Source organism: Hyla sarda, chromosome 5 (genome assembly GCF_029499605.1).
Source record: "Hyla sarda isolate aHylSar1 chromosome 5, aHylSar1.hap1, whole genome shotgun sequence".
Classification (NCBI taxonomy): domain Eukaryota; kingdom Metazoa; phylum Chordata; class Amphibia; order Anura; family Hylidae; genus Hyla; species Hyla sarda.
This window is the reverse complement of record NC_079193.1, coordinates 80,943,560-80,963,744: the sequence shown is the minus strand read 5'-3', so window position 1 is coordinate 80,963,744 and position 20,185 is coordinate 80,943,560. Positions and strand designations below refer to the sequence as shown.

The 20,185-nt window shown below is 44.1% G+C and overlaps 1 protein-coding gene across 9 annotated transcripts in view; it reads right to left on the bottom strand.

Moving 5' to 3' along the window:
- Window positions 1–19,091, bottom strand: part of LOC130273277 (protein QNR-71-like) — a 32,517-nt gene extending 13,426 nt beyond the window's left edge. The window contains exons 1-4 of one of the 9 annotated variants that reach the window (XM_056519784.1): window positions 18,944–19,091; window positions 2,202–2,354; window positions 1,983–2,126; window positions 1,745–1,909 (exon numbers count right to left, since the gene is read on the bottom strand). In XM_056519784.1, the coding sequence (XP_056375759.1) occupies window positions 1,745–1,909; window positions 1,983–2,126; window positions 2,202–2,340 (448 nt within the window). In that variant the 5' untranslated portion in view covers window positions 2,341–2,354; window positions 18,944–19,091. Of the gene's footprint in view, window positions 1–1,744; window positions 1,910–1,982; window positions 2,127–2,201; window positions 2,355–5,994; window positions 6,507–8,927; window positions 9,067–9,405; window positions 9,569–9,828; window positions 9,850–9,965; window positions 10,043–10,708; window positions 10,734–12,204; window positions 12,353–18,931 lie in introns of those variants that run through there. The other 8 variants (XM_056519781.1, XM_056519782.1, XM_056519780.1 and 5 more) reach the window with 8 other exon arrangements.
- Window positions 19,092–20,185: the final 1,094 nt, after the last annotated feature.

Genomic DNA, 20,185 nt, shown 5'->3' with positions numbered 1-20,185 from the left:
TAAATAATAAATATTATAATTAATTAATAATTTATAAAAAATAAAAATTGCACAGTATACCACAGCACCTTGGCACAGCGATGGGTGACAAGGTCACACCAGCTTACGCCAATATTTTATAAGGGCATTTGAATCTGAACACATTTGGAATAACCCCATCTTAATGGCTCACATCGTGACATATTGGCACTATATAGATGACCTTTTTTTCCCCCCCCCCCCCATTTGGAGAGGCCATCCACACACACCCCGTCTACACTTCTTGCCCAGCTCAATCACAATATATGGGGTTTGAAATTCACCCTAGAACACAGTACAGCCAGTATTAACTTTTTTTGGGACATCTGCATCTCATGATCACTCAATCACTTCTACCTTTTTCAAAAAGAGTTGACACTAAGTTATTTGGACTTTCAATGCCCATTTTAAAAAGTGGATAACCAATTTTCCCTAAGGATAAGCAAGAACTGCACTAATCAATCTACATTCAAAAACAACAATCACAGATCCTTCAAGACTGATTTAGACAAACATCCAGAAAAAAAAAAAAAAAAAAAAAAAAAAAAAATTAGTATACACACACACACACACACACACACATTTTTTTTTACCCTTGTATTGAGACGGTGTTGCTTCAATCACAGATGTAAAGATTGGGTAGTACGGCCGATATACTGCAGTGAACATACGGTACATTGGATGAGGTATATGACAAACATTGACTTACTTGCCAAAGCCAATTAATAGAGAACTGTTCCCCAGTGGTATGGGAGATAAATTCCATTTGCCAGTTTGTGATCTGATTGCATCCGAAACTGACTTAACGGAGAGCTCAGTCCCAAAAAAAAAAAAAAAAAAAATAAACCCTGCTCACGCAGTTAGATTACAAAAAAGTCCGGCTAGATGTACTTGGCAAACCACTCCAAAATAGGCAGTTACAAATGCTTTAAATCCAGATGTCTCTGCTGCAATCAGATCACACACGGACAAATGGAATGTATCTCCCATACCACTGGGGAACAGCTCTAACAACTGGCTTTGGCAGGTAAGTAGATGTTTGTTATATAACTCATCCAATGTACCGTATGTTCACTGCAGTATATCAGCTGTACTACCCAATCTTTACATCTGTGATTGAAGCAACACCGTCTCAATACAAGGATAAACATATATCTCCTTTTACATGGTTTATCCAAACATTGTACTTTCATCCAGAGCACCCTGATCCAATATGCACCACTCTGATTTTGTTTCGGAGGATGCTAACAATAGATTCAAACAGTTAATGTCTGGAAACATACTGGATCTATAAAAAGATGCCCACAATTGCCCTGAAAGGACTGAACATAAGTGAAGTTATCATCTAAACTTTATAGCTCCGCAGTAATACCAGCATAACTACTTTACCAAGAATAATGCCATTCATATCTAACGGATACAGTATAAGGTAATTACTTAACTTCTGAGTTATTTCCAGCATTGGCCTTGTTCGAATTGAATATTACAGTCCTGACCCTACTCACTCATGTTTTAGCTCCACCCATTGGTTGCCAGACCATCTAGTTGGTCTTTTGTGAGGAGTATCTGAGCCATAGTTCATTATTTTTGGCCCTTAGATGGCAGTGCATTCTGCTACAGTTTTTTCCGTACCTGATGAGACCCTATGCTTTACATAATGTTATTAACGTAAAAATTATGTCTGCATCGTTTATATAATCCTATAGAGACTACACAGGAAGTTTACCTTGAGTTGAGAAGATGTAAATGAAGTTGCTTTGCCCCAAGTTGGGGTGATGTGGGAATGGTTTTCCATCAGGAAACTTGTTGGCAAAACTGCAGTTTCCTTCACCACACACATCTACCCACTTGGTCCAGTTATACACATATTGGACCGGGATGCTGGAAGAGACTATTATAAAGACAATTTAATATCATGCCAGCTAAATATTTATATGTGCAAAATTCTACATTGTTGTACTTACAATTTCCACACCCTCTTTCATACACTATGTCTCCATCCTCATTTTCTTTTTGACATCTGGGAAACTGCAGGGTTACAGCAAAAGTGATATTTGACCCTATCAGCGCAGGGCTGTCACTGGTCAACAACGCCTTTACTTTACCATCTAGAACAAAGAATAAGTAATCATTTTAGTCATATGCATGGGTCCATTCCATTGGGAATATAGATTGAGCAATACCTCTCCAGCAGTTTTCCCATCTGGCATCATCAGACTTCCAGGCAGGGTAGAGTTTCTCATCCCAGGAGTTGGTATCAGGAGACCACCCATCTATATGGTTACTTTGCCCTCTAGAGCCAGGATCCCTTCCAAACTCCATGACATCCTGAAACACTGTTTAGTTGCACATAGAAAAACATTCGGCTTATAAATCAGTATACAGCAAGACAAATCAAATAAAATATCGGTCACCACAAATTTGCTTCTGAACCTCTGACAACCACTTTTTTTAATATAAAAAACTTTTTGAAAGTGGCCTCCTTGTCTTAAAAATGCTTTTTTATCAGCAGTGCCAAGGAGAAGTGACCTAGGGCTACCACCCCTCTTCTCTGAATGGGATTAGTTATGCAGGGCTCTGCTTACAGCATGGAGCACTTCTCAAGTCAACGAAATTGGGGCACAATGAGCCATTGAAGCAGCAGCTTCACTTTTAAGTCACAGATCATCAAAAGTAATGCCGCTGCTTCAATATCTCCCTGTGCCGCAATTCGTAGCCTCGAGCAGGGTCCTGCTTAACTTTTAAACAGAAAGAGGGCAGGCATTCAGAGAGGAGGCATTGTGGCCCCTAAAACACAGCAGACACTAGACCTTGCCTCCTTGACACAGCTGATAAATGTTTTTTTGTGGAATTAGATAGAGGCCACTTTCAAGTTTAATATAAGTACTTTTATTGTAAGCTATGGTACAGAAGCTAATTTGTTGTCACTGCATCATAGCTAAATGAAAAGTGCGACACTGCAACCCCCACAAGTGGCTAAATAAATCCATCTTGTGGCCAGTCATCATTGTGTAGCAGTTTCCTAGATAGAGAGTGAGAGAGAGAGTGTATGTATGTATATTATATATATTTATTTTAAACCACACTTTTACAACCAAGACATTACAAGTACAGTAAACATGGACACAGCACTTCATTCTTCCTTCAGAAGATATTTTACACATAGATGAGCTATTTTGGCGGGTGCACTTGCCAGATTGAGGCCATGATCACAAAGTGTAATGTGCTTCCACTTGGATTCCCTTCTGCAAAGCTGGCAGCTGATTTTTTGCAGATTCTGCAAGGAATTTGTGCTCACAGATTACAGACAGAATTCAGAGTCCTATTGATCTCAATGGACTCTGCAAAAACTATTGAGTTTATTTTGGGGGGCAGAGTTTCCGCAGCAAAAAGTCTGCTGTGTGAATGGGACAGAGGAAATTCCACTCACCACAATGTTAACTTCATGTAGTAGAATTTCTGAGCCAAATATTTCCTCGATTCTACCATGTAAACATAGCTGTAATGCTTGATTATGTAGCATTTATCCTCAGTTTTTTTTTTTTTTAACACACACACACACACACACACACACACACACACACAGTCAGTTAAGGGGGTGGGTAAGGAAACACACCCACCATGATTTAGACTAGCCAGAATGCTATATGGTAGAAGTAGTACAGGTACAAAATTAGGGATGTCCCGATACTGATACTAGTATCTGTACCAGGGACTCATTTAGTGTACCCGATACCAAATCCAATACCTGCTGTGGCGCGCCACTGCCCTGTTCTTCCATCCACATCATGGAGGAGCATGTGACACGTCACTCCACCTCCTCCCCTGCGCAACACTATGGAGGAAGCAGAGTGTTGTGTATGTCACATGCTCCTCCAGAACATGCCATGATATGGACAGCAGAACGGGAAACAGGGCGGCAACACAGGACAGCCGCAAGTGAGCAACTACAAGGGTGGGGGCCCTGCTGTTCACAAAACATCTATCCATCTATACTACCTACTGTTAAAGGCAATCTTACAGCAGAGTCACCTACACTAACTTTAATTTATATGTAGATAGTGCAGGTGACCCGGTTTCTTCCGCTGCTCACCATGTGATCATCAGCGCAATCGCTCCGGAGACATCGGTCTCGCCGCCAATGCAAATTCCCTGTTCTGCCCAATGGAGAAGAGAGAAATCTTGGCTCTTACTACAGCAGCCGCCTCCACTGTACACAAAAGAGAACCCACATATCAGCGCCAGAAACCAGGTCACCCTGGTGTTAGATTCCCTTTAAAATAAGAGTACTCGCAATTGGTATCGGCGAGTATTAGAATTAAAGTATCTGTACTTGGTTTAAAAAAAATAAATAAATAAAGTTAAAATAATAAAGTTAAGCCATATAGGAACCAGAAAAATCTTTGGCTCTTGTTTTTAAAAGCCTCAACATTTGTGGATCACTAATGGCCAACAAAAACAGACCAGACTGCTAAAGCTATAGCAAGACTCATTTTAAGGATTATAGAAAGTCAAGTAAACCAAAGGTTAGGTATAACATCCTTGAAGATGCATGGTCCTTTGTGACTATCATAAGACTCCTATTAAGTTATGACATAACATTGTACACTCCTACACAAGTCCTTAGGACAGTGAAAAGATTTGTCTGTTGGAGAAGTTAATCGGAATTTTTTCACATGATACAGTCACGGCCAAAATTTGAGCCCAAACTGACATTTTGGTTTTCACAAAGTTTGCTGCTTCAGTGTTTTTTTTTTTTAAGTAAGGTAGAAACACACATTGCAGCAGAACATATACCCAAGGAATAAGTGGATCCAACTGGAAGGCAAAATTTTAAGAACGGTGTCGAACTTCACCTTTACAGCTGGTTCCATTTTTTTTCTGCAGGAGAAAGTTATCTGCTACATATATTTTTTTACAGACGTACAAGTCTAAGCAATACATAAAGAATAGGTACTTACTACGTTACAAATTTAGGGAACTTAACTGATGTAAGTCAAAACCCTTTACAGAAGCTTTAGGGACAAGAGAATTCCACAGCCTCCCCCTTACAGACTACAGTGACCACTATAGAATTACTTTGGTTAATTTTGTTCAGGTCAACAAAACCAAGGAGGATTATGGGTAATACAGTAGTCCCTCAAGTTATAATATTAATTGGTTCCGGGACGACCATTGTATGTTAAAACCAGAACTCTATGGAAACCTGGTAATTGGTTCTGAAGCCACCAAAATGTCATCCAAAAATAGGAAAGTGAGGATTAAAGAATAAGTAGATAACTAATATAGATAAATCAAATCCTTACATATTAAAGTAAGAAAGATCTCATGGGAGCTGTAAATCTGTCTATTTCAGGGTTTCTCAACCAGGGTGCCTCCAGCTGTTGCAAAACTACAACTTCCAACATGTCCGGACAGCCGAAGGCTGTCCGGGCATGCTGGGAGTTGCAGTTTTTCAACAGCTGAAGGCACCCTCTTTGGGAAACACTGATCTATGTAGAGGACAGGAGCTTCTTCAGGGTCCTGTATACTACACACAATGTCCTAAAAAAAGTAAAATGGAGCCGCCTCACATGGTGTCCAAAAGGAGCAGCTAACCCTGGAACAGGTAAAGAATACAGAACATGAAATACCTCCCTGTACTGTAGGGGGCGCTACCAGTCAGCGCATGCACTTTAGGACTACAGGGGTTTTACCAGTGAATGCCCATTCCGATTGGTCAGTTCTTCCAATCATTGACATGTTTCGCAGATTCCATAGCATTGTATGTTGAGTCTGGTTTCAGGTTACAATGGTCCAGAAAAGACCATTGTATGTTGAAACTATCGTATGTTGAGGGACCAGTGAATTTACATTAAATAAAGCACATAAGTTACACAACCTAGATATCAGCTTGCAATAGGTCATCAGCATACTTTTTGGGTGTTATAGTAAAACAGTAAAATAACAGAAAGGGTGTTAACCCCTGACACTCACGTTTTCCTCCCTGAATGCCTGAGACCAGGCAGAGCACCACCAGCCCCTCCACTACTGCAGCCAGCATCTTGGAAGGTGAATGAGCTGCTCAGGGATCTGCGCACCAGCATTTAAATGGGACTCAACAGGTCCCAGCTGGGAGAACTAGCCGTCAGTGCCCAGGATCCCTCCTCCTCCTCTTTATGTAAGTCTACAGGCCCATCATGTGATAGAACTAAGGTTATGATGTCTGACTTCAAGTAAAGGAGCCATCCTCCCTGCTCATGTGCTTATGATCCACTCTCAAAAGATCCACTGTAGAAAATCAGCAGTGTTTCTGCTGCCGCACCCTAAAGTCCTATTCACTCCTACCCTTGCAGTACCTCACTATAATACATTAGGGTGTCTGCAAAAAAGGTAGATGACACTTGAATTCAGAAAAAATGTATAAGGGGGAGATTTATCAAAACCTGTGCAATGGATCAGTTACCCAATTGCCCCTAGCAACCAATCAGATTGCTTCTTTCATTTTGCAGAGGCCTTGTTGAAAATGAAAGAAGAGATCTGATTGGTTGCTATTAGAGATGAGCGAACTTACAGTAAATTCGACTCGTCACAAACGTCTCGGCTCGGCAGTTGATGACTTATCCTGCGTAAATTAGTTCAGCCTTCAGGTGCTCCGGTGGGCTGGAAAAGGTGGATACAGTCCTGGGAGACTCTTTCCTAGGAATGTATCCACCTTTTCCAGCCCACCGGAGCACCTGAAAGCTGAACTAATTTATGCAGGATAAGTCATCAACTGCCGAGCCGAGAAGTTCGTGATGAATTGAATTTACTGTAAGTTCGCTCATCTCTAGTTGCTATGGGCAACTGGGGAACTTTCCCTCTGGACAGGATTTGATAAATCTCCCCCTTTATCTATGGAAAATAAATCAGTAGTAGACTCTGTCCATTAAACTCCATGGCATAAGCGAAGTGTAATGGATACAATATCTAGAGAAGCGCACAAGCAAGGTTTCATTTTTTTTCCTGTGAATCCATGACATTTTGCTTATGCTTCTGATGACCGGTCTAGTTGCTGCAGATGCTGGTGGGACCATGATGATGCTGACCACTGTCTTCCATTATATGCTCTAGGAAAGTGGTCTCCAACCTGTGGACCTCCAGATGTTGCAAAACTACAACTCCCAGCATGCCCGGACAGCCAAAGGCTGTCCGGGCATGCTGGGAGTTGTAGTTTTGCAACATCTGGAGGTCCACAGGTTGAAGACCACTGCTCTAGGAGGTGTTCCATTTTGCACGCTTACGTTCTATGGGGGAGATTTATCAAAGGATTTAGACTGGTTTTTCCTGTCTAAATTTGTCGCACAGAGAGTCGCAGTCTAAATATGTGCGACTTTTCTGGGACTTTTGCTGTAGAGGATTTTTAGAACATGATGCATGCAAGTCTATTTTAGACGGAAATGCATTGGAAAATGCATTGGTGCTGAATTTATCAAGTGCGACTTTTGTGCGACAAGTCGCATCTGCCCAAAATACGCTGAAATGTCAGACCATGTTGGAGCAGGTCTAAATGCAGTTTAAAGGGAACCAATCATCAGATTTTACCCTATATAATGCTTGGTAAAGCGTTATATAGGGTAAAATCTTTATTTTCACCATTCCCGGGGGATGCTCCTGCCCCCAGGGATGGTGAAGATATGAAGTTATAAACTAGTCACCGCCGGCGCCGTAAGTAGTCACCTGGGCGGGGAGCTCTTCTCACCTACTCCCGTTCTTCGGCCGGCAGCGACGCCCCCTCCGCTTGATTGACGGGCCGCGTCATTGTTCCGCTCACTGAACAGACGGAGCAGAGTGATGACGCGGCCAATCAATCAAGCGGAGGGGGCGTCGCTGCCGGCCGAAGAACGGGAGTAGGTGAGAAGAGCTCCCCGCCCAGGTGACTACATTACGGCGGCGGCGGTGACTAGTTCATAACTTCATATCTTCACCATCCCTGGGGGCAGGAGCGTCCCCCGGGAATGGTGAAAATAAAGATTTTACCCTATATAACGCTTTGCCAAGCATTATATAGGGTAAAATCTGTTGATTGGTTCCCTTTAAGCTGTGGACCCTGAAGTCTGAGCACAGAATTTATCAAGGGCTGTGAGACCTTTGATAAATTAGGAGTACAATAGACAGGAGACTACCACATACGCTGGTCTATAAGCATACCCAGAATAGACTAGATTAGGAAATGTCCCCCTATATCTCTACAGGTCCTACAGGCTTCACTAGGTGCGCACAATTTGTTTCTTTCTCTGTTTTCTATTCATTAAAGGGGTACTCCGGTAGAAAACAATTATTTTAAAAATCAACTGGTGCCAGAAAGTTAAAACAGATTTGTCAATTACTTCTATTTAAAAATCTTAATCCTCACAGTGCTTATCAGCTGCCGTATGCTCCAGAGGAAGTTCTTTTCTTTTTGAATTTCATTTTCAGTCTGACCACAGTGCTCTCTGCTCTGCAGCAAATCCCCACAGCCAACCTCTCCTGTGGACAATTCCAGATATGAACAGAGGTGTCAGCAGCAGAGAGCACTGTGGTCAGACAGAAAAGAATTCCAGAAATAAATACAACTTCCTCTGTAGTATACAGCAGCTGATAAGTACTGGAAGGATTAAGATTTTTTTAATAGAAGAAATTTATAGATCTGTTTAACTTTCTTGTTTTCCACCAGAGTACCCCTTTAAACTCAATAGCCTCACTACATGTATGCTGCAGCATACATCAGTATACCATATCCCAATGTATATCTGTGATGTCCCGGAACAAATTCACCTTTGTGTGGGTGGCAGTAGCCTCAAACAGTCCCTACTCTGTAGTCTTATCCCTTTAAGTTTATTTTAATGCAAATATATTGTTCTTTAAGCTTACTGAGCTTGATATCAATGTAAGGGGTTAATATTCTCTACCCAAAAGCCTTATCAATGCTGTAAAAGTTTTGGTAATATGTCACATGTCCATCCCTTAGCCTATGGAATGATCTCTCCAGTTTCATCCCATCCCCAGGGATAGGGGGAGGATCCTAAAGCACATGACTTCTGGTCAGAGAGCACATAGGCCCAGATGTATCAAACTGTGTGAGAGAAAAAATAGAGGGATTCACCCAAAGCAACCAATCACAGCTCAGCTGACAAGCTGTGGTAAAGTGAAAGCTGAGCTGTGATTGGCTGCTGTGGGAAAATCCCTCTATTTTTTCTCTCACACAGTTTGATAAATCTGGGCCATAGAGAAAACACCTTTCTGCATCTCTTTCACCTTTGGGCCATATTCACATGGCTGAATTTCTGACCGAAACTCAATGGAAATAAATAAAATGGAAATTTCCCTGCAGCAGAGTTCCATTAATTTCAGTGGGATTCTGCTGCACTGTTCACACAACAAAATTACCGCAGGAGATTTTCCAGCCCGGTAAATCCAGATTTCGGCATGCACCGTGAACTTGTTTATTGTTTCTGCGGATTCCACTCGGAAATGCATTGCCGTCTATGGAGACGGCACATTTCCAAGCAGTCCTAGTGCCAGGCGGACATTTCATACATTTTTTGCTGTGTGAACATAGCCCAAAAGAGATAATGGGGGAGATTTATCAAAACCTGTGCAGAGGAAGAGTGGTGCAGTTGCCCATAGCAACCAATCAGATTGCTTCTTTCATTTTCCACAGGCCTCTAAAGAGGCCTGTGGAAAATGAAAGAAGCAATCTGATTGGTTGCTATGGGCAACTGCACCACTCTTCCTCTGCACAGGTTTTGATAAATCTCCCCCATTGACTCCATCTTCAATATATCAGCAAAAGGCAAACACAGCTTCTACCTATCTAGCATGTCCTACTACAGGGGTTCCACAAGCAGAAGCATTAGGGACAAAGGCAAACCTCATGGGCTCTATTGCAAAGAAAAGACTAGGTGCTACTATTTCACTGGACCTAGCCTAGTCAGCAACAGACTCACTGGGGTCTGGGGGTTCCTCTCTGGATGCACTCCAGATTACCCAAGGAAACATGAGGGAAGGAATACACCCTCCTGAAGACCCCTGAAGCTTGCTTATATATATTGGGCAATCAAACCAGTAGAGACAGTCTTAGGCTGGGTTCACACTACGTTTTGTCCCATACGGGAGCGCATACGGCAGGGGGGAGCTAAAACCTCGCGCTCCCGTATGTCACCGTATGCGCTCCCGTATGTCATTCATTTCAATGAGCCGGCCGGAGTGAAACGTTCGGTCCGGTCGGCTCATTTTTGCGCCGTATGCGCTTTTACAACCGGACCTATAACTGTGGTCAACCACGGTTTTAGGTCCGGTTGTAAAAGCGCATACGGCGCAAAAATGAGCCGACCGGACCGAACGTTTCACTCCGGACGGATCATTGAAATGAATGACATACGGGAGCGCATACGAAGGCATACGGGAGCGCAAGGTTTTAGCTCCCCCCTGCCGTATGCGCTCCCGTATGGGAGAAAACGTAGTGTGAACCCACCCTTAGTCATAGGTCTCCTCTCAAAGTCCAGTGGAGCACAAGCCAGGCTACACTACAGAGGTAACACATAATACAAGAAGCTGTGTGGTGAAATAAACATTTGGTTTTAGGGGGGGACCTTTGGGGAATTTGATTATATATTAATGAGTCTTGAGCATCCTTCACCCTGTCCCCAATTAACCAGTTGTCATCTGTCAAAGTCATCCAGATCCTTACACTTGAACATTGAATCTTCTTCTTTAAGCTAACGTGATAGAAGCAGGGAAAATGTGCATCTGCCTTAGGCTACATTCACACTGTACAATTCCCGCGTAATTTTTCAAGCAGAATTAAGCACAGTGAACATTAAAGGGGTATTCCAGGCAAAACCTTATATATATATATATATATATATATATATATATATATATATACATATATGAACTGGCTCCGGAAAGTTAAACAGATTTGAAAATGATTTCTATTAAAAAATCTTAATCCTTCCAATTGTTATTAGCTTCTGAAGTTTTCTGTCTAACTGCTCAATGAGGATGTCATGTCCCGGGAGCTGTGCATGAGGGGAGAATATCCCCATAGGAACTGCACAGTGAGTCGGGACGTGAGTCATCAGAGAGCAGTTAGACAGAAAACAACAACTCAACTTCAGAAGCTAATAACTATTGGAAGGATTAAGATTTTTAATAGAAGTAATTTACAAATCTGTTTAACTTTCCGGAGCCAATTGATATATATAAAAATGTTTTGGCCTGGAATACCCCTTTAACATAAGTGTGAATTGGTCTTCCCACGAGACCCGTTTACACTGAGGAATTTTAGCATTGGACAATTCCCCTCTCGTTTGAGGACACTTTAATATCCGGATTATCATGGCAAAGTGTGGTGTTGGTGAGGGTAATGTGTGTATTAACCTTTTCATGAAGCCAGGGCGTGGTTGACCTATACACCACCCGAGGTAGGCCAGCTTCACCTGTGCCAGGCACAGGCAAATAGTCACTCAGACGTAAGGTTGCAGTTAACTGGCTGGCTTTACTGAGGTTGGAAAGATGGTACAATCCCTTACGGCTCAGATTAGCATGAAGGAGATGCAGGGTGAATTTAAAGGGTACCTCTCATCAAATAAACTTTTGATATATTTTAGATTAATAAATGTTGAATAACTTTCCAATAGCATGTTAATGAAAAATATGCTTCTTTCTATTGTATTTTTCCCAGTCAGTCCTGTCAGCAAGCATTTCTGACTCATGCTGGAGTCCTAAACACTCAGAGCTGCCAGCCTGCTCTGTTCACAGCCAAACAGGCTGTGAACAAAGCAGGCTGGCAGCTCTGAGTGTTCTCCTTTGTGAACAAAGCAGACTGGCAGCTCGTAGTGTTTAGGACTCCAGCATGAGTCTGAAATGCTTGCTGCCAGGACTGGTAGGGAGACCCCTAGTGGTCATTTCTTCAAAGTGGAAAATTAAATAGAAAGAAGCATATTTTTTAATAACATGCAATTGTAAAGTTATTCTGAATACATTAATCTATAATATATCAAAAGTTTTTTTTATGAGAGGTACCCTTTAAGGAAGCTTATCGGCTTACTGGGACTTATAGTTGATTGTGCTGTATATGACTGACTTTGACTTGTGTTGCAGCCCACGCTAGACTTTAGTGACTTGGACTTGACTAACTTGCTGGACTTGACTTGAATTACATCCCCAAGACTGTAGGCTTACCTCAAGGCTTTGACTTTCAACTGGGTAGTGGGGTTAACTGGTAGTAGATGCGTGGTTGCTGGACTAGGCCTCCTTCAGGATCACCTCACAGACTTCACACTTCACCAAACTGTACCTCAGAACTGACTGAACTGAACTCTAGCTACAGTATATAAGGAGATAATTTAGAGCCTTCCCATTGGGCAGATAAGTCACATGTTCACCTCTGCATACTCCTCTTAACAACAAGGTCCTTGACAACAGGTTTTCTTAAAGGAAATCTGTCACCAGTGTCACCTGCACTAACCTGTCGGTACCGACAGATAGTCCAGGTGACACTGATGGCAACTATACTCATCTTGTCCCATTCCCCGGCGGGGATCTTCGGTAATCTCCTCCTTTAGCTCCGCTTACTGATGTCACCGCTGCTGTGAGACCCTGCAGAGAGCAGCAGCGGCTTTGGGCATGGGCGGAGCTTAGTGACATCACCGCTGCTGCTCCCTGCTCCCTGCTGGGTCCCGCTGTGAGAGAACAGCAGCGGTGACGTCACTTAGCTCCGCCTGTGTCCCAAGCCAGGTGCCCGGAGCGGAGCTAATGGAGGAGATAACCGAAGATCCCCGACACGGAACGGGACAAGGTAAGTACCGTTGTCATGTGTCACCTGCACTATCTGTCGGTACTGACAGGTTAGTGCAGGTTCTACTCCAAGAAAAGCAACCACTGAATATAGAGTGCACACCACCAGATTAACAATTGTATCACAAAATTGTATTACATATCAAAAAAACAACATGCATGATGGTCACATAGACAATAAAAACATTTAATGCACCTGGTACTTAAGGACCCAGTGCATACCTGGTACCTGTACGCCAGTGGAAATTTCGGTCCCCACCGGGGTCCTGAGTTAATTCAGACCTGCGATCTGTGGCGATTCCGGGTCATACGGGTCTCCGGTAATCTCCTCTGTTAGCTACACTCCGGACGCCCTGCTTGGGGCATGGGCAGAGCTTACTGATGTCACCTCTGCTGCGAGACCCTGCAGAGAGCAGCAGCGGCTTGGGGCATGGGCAGATCTTAGTGATATCACCACTGCTGCTCCCTGCTGGGTCCCGCTGTGAGAGAACAGCAGCAGTGACGTCACTAAGCTCCACCTGTGTCCCAAGCCGGGTGCCCGGAACGGAGCTAACGGAGGAGATTACCAAAGAGCCCCGCCATGGAAAGGGAAAAGGTAAGTACTTTTGTCATCAGTGTCACCTGCACCTGCAAACCCGGGGGGGGGGGGGGGGGTCCTGAGTCAATTCAGACCGGCGATCTGTGGCGATTCTGGGTCATACGGGTCTCCGGGGACCTGGTGACCCGGAAAATAAGGGGGATCGGGGCTGTCTAAGACACCCCTTCTATCCCTGCTATTGGTCGGTCAGAAGCGACCGACCAATAGCAGATCGGGGCAGGGGGGTTAAAGTTTGGTTCCCCCGTTCTGCCCACCCACAGTAGTCCGGGCAGAACGGGGGAACTGTCCTGTGACTGGCGCCGGAGGTCACTTACCATCGGCGGTGGTGATCAGCGGATGTGGCAGCGGGCGGCGATGACGTGCGGCTGGCTCCCTGGTGCAGACTACGGAAAACGGTGAGTTGCCTAGCAAAATCTGGAGGGATACAGTCTCTAAACTGTAGCCCTCCAAATGTTGCAAAACTACAACTCCCAGCATGCCCAGACAGCTGTTTGCTGTCTGGGCATGCTGGGATTTGTAGTTTTGCAACAGCTGGAGGTCTACAGTTTGGAGATCACTGTGCAGTGGTCTCTAAACTGTGGCCCTCTAGATCTTGCAAAACTACAACTTCCAGTATGCCCACACAGCAGTTTGCTGTCTGGGCATGCTGGGATTTGTAGTTTTGCAACATCTGGAGGGCCACAGTTTGGAGATCACTGTGTGGTGGTTTCTATACTGTGGCCCTCTAAATCTTGCAAAACTATAACTCCCAGCATGCACGAACAGCAGACGGCTGTCTCGCCATGCTGGGAGTTGTAGTTGCATACCTCCAGCTGTTGCATAACTACATCTCCCAGCATGTCCTTCGGCGATCAGTACATGCTGAGAGTTGTAGTTTTGCAAAAGCTGGAGGCACACTGGTTGGAAAAACACTGAGTTAGATAGCAGAAGCTAACTGAAGGTTATTCAACCAGTGTGCCTCCAGCTGTTGCAAAAGTACAACTCCCAGCATGCACTGTCTGTTAGTGCATGTTGGGAGTTGTAGTTTTGCAACAGCTGGAGGTTTGCCCCCCATGTGAATGTACAGGGTACATTCACACGGGTGGGTTTACAGTGAGTTTCCTGCTTCAAGTTTGAACTGCGGCAAATTTTCCACTGCAGCGCAAGCTCCTAGCGGGAAACTCAACGTAAACCCCCGCCCGTGTGAATGTACCCTAAAAACACTACACTACACAAAATAAAGGGTAAAACACTACATATACACCCCCTTACACTGCCCCCCCCCCTCCAATAAAAATGAAAAACGTATTGCACGGCAGTGTTTCCAAAACGGAGCCTCCATCTGTTGCAAAACAACAACTCCCAGCATTTCCAGACAGCCACTGACTGTCCAGGCATGCTTGGAGTTTAGCAACAGCTGGAGGCACCCTGTTTGGAAATCACTGGCGTAGAATACCCCTATTTCCACCCCTATGCAATCCCTAAATTAGTCCTCAAATGCGCATGGCGCTCTCTCACTTTGGAGCCCTGTCGTATTTCAAGGAAACAGTTTAGGGCCACATATGGGGTATTTCCGTATTCGGGAGCAATTGCGTTACAAATTTATGGGGGCTTTTTCTCCTTTTACCCCTTATGAAAAGGAAAAGTTGGGGTCTACACCAGCCTGTTAGTGTAAAAAAGTAAACGTTTTTACACTATCATGCTGATGTTGCCCTATACTTTGTATTTTCACAAGAGGTAAAAGGAAAAAAAGACCCCCAAAATTTGTAACGCAATTTCTCCTGAGTACGGAAATACCCCATATGTGTGCGTAAAATGCTCTGCGAACGCACAAGGCTCAGGAGTGAGAGCACACTATGTACATTTCAGGCCTAAATTGGGGATTAGCACAGGGGTGGCTGATTTTACATTTTACCGTGACACCCCTCATGGAACGTAACAAGGGGTATAGCGAGCCTTAACACCCCACAGGTGTTTGAGGATTTTTCGGTAAGGTTGGATGGAAAAATGAAAAAAAAGAAAAACTTTTTTTTTTTAACTAAAATGCTGGTGTTACCCTAAATTTTTTATTTTCACAAGGGAAAAGAATAAGTATATACCCCATATGTCGATGTAAAGTGCTCTGCGGGCGCACTACAATGCTCAGAAGAAAAGGAGCACCATTGGGCTTTTGGAGAGAAAATGTGTCCGGAATTGAAGGCCACGTGTGTTTACAAAGCCCCCCCATAGTGCCAGAACAATGGACCCCCCCCACATGTGACCCCATTTTGGAAACTACACCCTTCACGTAGTGTAATAAGGGGTACAGTGAGCATTTACGCCCCACAGGTGTCTGACAGATTTTTGGAACAGTGGTCTGTGAAAATGAAAAATGTAATTTTTCGTTTGCTCAGTCCACTGTTCCAAATATCTGTCAGACGCCAGTGGGGTGTAAATGCTCACTGCACCCCTCATTCAATTCTGTGAGGGGTGTAGTTTCCAAAATGGGGTCACTGGGTTCTGGCACCACGGGGGTCTTTGTAAAGGCCCCCGACTTCTATTCCAACCAAATTCTCTCTCCAAAAGCTCAATGGCGCTCCTTATCTTCTGAGTATTGTAGTTCGCCAGCAGAGAACTTGACGTCCACACATGGGTATTTCCATACTCAGAAGAAATGGGGTTACAAATTTTGGGGGGCATTTTCTCCTATTACCCCTTTTTTTTCATTTACACATCTGACTTTAACGAAAAGTCGTCAACACCTGTGGGGTGTTTAGGCTCACTTTCCTTGAGGGGTGTAGTTTTTTTTTTTTTTTGCTGTTCTGGCACCATAGGGGCTTCCTAAATGTGACACGTCCCCCAAAAACCATATCAGCAAAATTTGCTTTCTAGAAAGCCAAATGTGAATCCTTCCCTTCTGAGCCCTCAGGGAACTTGACGTCCACACATGGGGTATTTCCATACTCAGAAGAAATGGGGTTACAAATTTTGTGGGACATTTTCTCCTATTACCCCTTATAAAAATAAAAAAATTGGGGGAAAAAAAATTCATTTACACATCCAACTTTAACGAAAAGTCATCAACACCTGTGGGGTGCTAAGGCTCTTGGACCCCTTGTTACGTTCCTTGAGGGTGTAGTTTCCAAAATAGTATGCCATGTGTTTTTTTGTTTTTTTTGCCTTTCTGGCACCATAGGGGCTTCCTAAATGTGACATGCCCCCCCAAAACTATTTCAGAATAATTCACTCTCCAAAATCCCATTGTCGCTCCTTCCCTTCTGAGCCTTCTAGTGCACCCACAGAGCACTTCACATACACATATGAGATATTTCCTTACTCAAGAGAAATTGGGTTAAAAATTTTAGGGTGATTTCTCTCCTTTTATCCCTTGGGTCTACAAGAAGCACAGCCTGCCGTGACTTCACAGAGGGAGCGCTTGCCCCGCTGTCTGACACCTCTATGTGCCTGTGCTATCACTAGAGGAAGAGAGCGCGCCTCTTTCACTGCACAGGCGTCAGACGGCGGGAGAGTGCTCGCCGGGGGAGCGAGCACATGCGCTGATGATCTCTGTGTCTAAGACACATCTGTCCCAGCACTGATGTAGGGAGGATAGGCGTGGAGGCGGCAGAGCATTGCAAACCCCAGCCACACCTACCGGACTGTTGCTGACCAGCATAAAAATAAATTTTTTTCGGGCTGATAAAGTATGGAAAAGCGCAGCTAAAATGATGGCTGGGGGCATGGCCTGTCTGCTGAGCTGAGCAGTCACATGGCGCGTTAGCTCTGTTTCGAGACCGAGTAACCCGATCATGCTGCTAGAATCCTGGACTCCCCACCACTTCCCCAAAGGCTACGGAACCGTCATAAGTCAGCTGGACCAGTAATAGGTCCCATGAAACCTTTATCTGCGGCCGAAAAGCTGCAATCTTTTGTCCACAGTGGGAACCAAGATGGCCCTGGCGAAGTCCAGTTTTCCCTGACTTCTCTCCTGATCTACAGAAGAAATGAGCAACATTCCAGGCAGTGAAGGGGAGGCTGCGGGAACTTACTATACCTTACTCCTAGAGCTGCAGCTAACGATTATTTTAATAATCGATTAGTTGTCGATTATTTTATCGATTAATCGGAAAAAAACGTAAAAATGCCAAAATAAGGGGTCCAACTGATTCTACTTGAAGAATTATGTACAATGGCCATATTAAAAGTATTCTAGCATGTGATGTGACCAAACAACAGCAATTTTTGACTTTTTTTTTTTTTTTAAGTTTATGCTGGTTGCTATACAGGGTCATTATTAATGATCCTGTACAGAAACCAGCATAAATTTGATACTGATGCATGGGTAACTGTCTGAATTATTAAGATAAAATGTTAATGATTTACTAACATTTAATATTAATAGTTTAGATAATTAGTCATGCGGCAGTATCAGATATGTAAAAACATTTTTTTATTTTTTTAACGATTTTTGTATAGCAATAGGAAAAGGTGGAGCTAATTTTTATTGGGGGGCAGTTTATTTACATTGAATTTGTTTTTACTTTTTACACTTTTTCTATAGCACTCCTATACACATGGGGATATTTGCAGACTGCAGAGCATTGCACCCGACCCATGTCTGTAGTACAGACACTAGGATGCAATGCTCTGCACCCCCCATGTGTATAGCAGTGTATATGTACTACATACACACTGTTTTACCCATGGGGGTATGTGCAGAGCATTGCACCCTTGTGTACTACAGACACAAGGGTGGAATGCTCTGCACAAACCCCCACGGGTAAAGCGGTATGCACTGCTTACCGATATACACATAAGGGTATATGCAGAGCGTTGCACCCTTGTGTCTGTAGTAGGGTGCAATGCTCTGCACATACCCCCATGTGTATAGTAGTGTAAGTATGTACTACATGCACACTGCTATACACATGGTAGTATGTGCAGAGCATTGCATCCTAGTGTCTGTACTACAGACACGGGTGCAATGCTCTGTACACAATGCTATACACATAGGGGTATATGCAGAGCATTGCACCTCTGTGTCTGTAGTACAGACACTAGGATGCAATGCTCTGCACATACTACCATGTGTATAGCAGTGTGAATGTAGTACACACTTACACTACTATACACATGGGGGTATGTGCAGAGCATTGCATCCTAGTGTCCGTAGATGCTCTGCAGATACCCCCCATGTGTGTGTCAATAAGCAATGCGGCAGTAACAGGGTCAGGGCGCATTAAACTGCAGGAAACTGTCCTACTGGCGGCAGTAGTACGGAGTGTAGAGCGTCCAAGCGGTGGGGGAGGGGAGGAGTTCAGAGAAGCTGCCGCACACGTGATTGGTGAGAAGTGAGTAGTGGAGGGTGTAACAGGGACTAGACACAGAGGCTGCGGCGTTGCGGACTAGCATCTGACCGCGCGCCCGCAGCAGTGTTATCACAGCCGAAACCCGGACAAAGAATCAGCCGATTATTCGATAACGGGATTCGTCGACAACGAATCCCGTTATCAAATTTTATCGATAACGTTGATTAATCGTTGCAGCCCTACTTACTCCATGGTCTACCTGGCTAGGCTCAAAGTGGTAGATGGACACCGTGCTCTTTTTTTTCATTCGCCTCGGGAGGCGGGTGACTGGGCCTCGAGGCAAGTACACTCCCTGGAACTGCTGGTCATTCCCATGACGGCTCTGCAACTTCATGTGCTGGACACTCTGGGATAGTCCTAACTTCCCACCACTGTGCCCCGTGCTACTTGTTGCCGTGGTGACCCCCCCCCCCCCAACCCTCCCCATGTGTGGTCATAAGCCTGTTTTCCCACCTGAATGCTGCACTGTCACTTTATGAGGACTATTGTTCCTATTCCCGACCTCATTAGACTTTACCGTTGTTTACCTGCTACTATGCTATGTGACCCTTCCCTAAATCCCGAGGCAGCTGTTAATGTATTGGAGGACTTATTCTACTACGATTCCCCATCACCGGGATCTGGACTTCTGCAGGACGATGGACTCAACTACCTCCTGTCTCTCCCCCCCCCCCCACCACCACCACCACTTTCCTCCCCATCCCCCTCCCCATATGGATGCTCTCCTGTTCCATGCCCCTTGTAGGATTGCAGTTTCCTAATGGTTACCTGGAGATTTTGCTAGATATTTGTTAGATTTTGCACCTTGTTCATTTTCCTTGTCCTTAATAGTGTTGACCTATATGCAGAGGGAGAAAAAAACAGGGAGACAGAGGACAGCACCTCGTGTATTACCCTTAACACCAAAACAACCAGGACGGGACAGTGGTGAAGTGGACTCTATAGAGTGGTCGCTCACCAGATAGCGAAGAAAACAGGCATATCAACCGCTTAAGGTTACTCCAGTAGGGGTAGGTTGGTGGTGGCAACCTGCAAGCCCGAGGTCCAGATGGGAGAGGATAAGGTCTTCTCCCATACACATGTAGATAAGAAACCAAGGAAAAAATTGACCCTATGTAGGCGCTGCTCACAACCAAAGTATACAGCACAAGGTGTAGAAGAAAAAGTGCCAAGGCACTGTATTTATTTGCCTCCAATTGGAAGCAAATAAAAAAATACTTTTTCTTCTACACTTTGTGCTGTATACTTTGGTTGTGAGCAGCGCCTACATAGGGTCCATTTTTTCCTTGGTTTCTTATCTTAATAGTGTTGAGCAGCATAGGCCATATTCGAATTCGCGATATTTCGCGAATATATGGATGAATATTCGTCATATATTTGCTAAATTCGCATATTCGTAACATTTGCATTTTATTTTCGCATATGCGAAAATGCGCATATG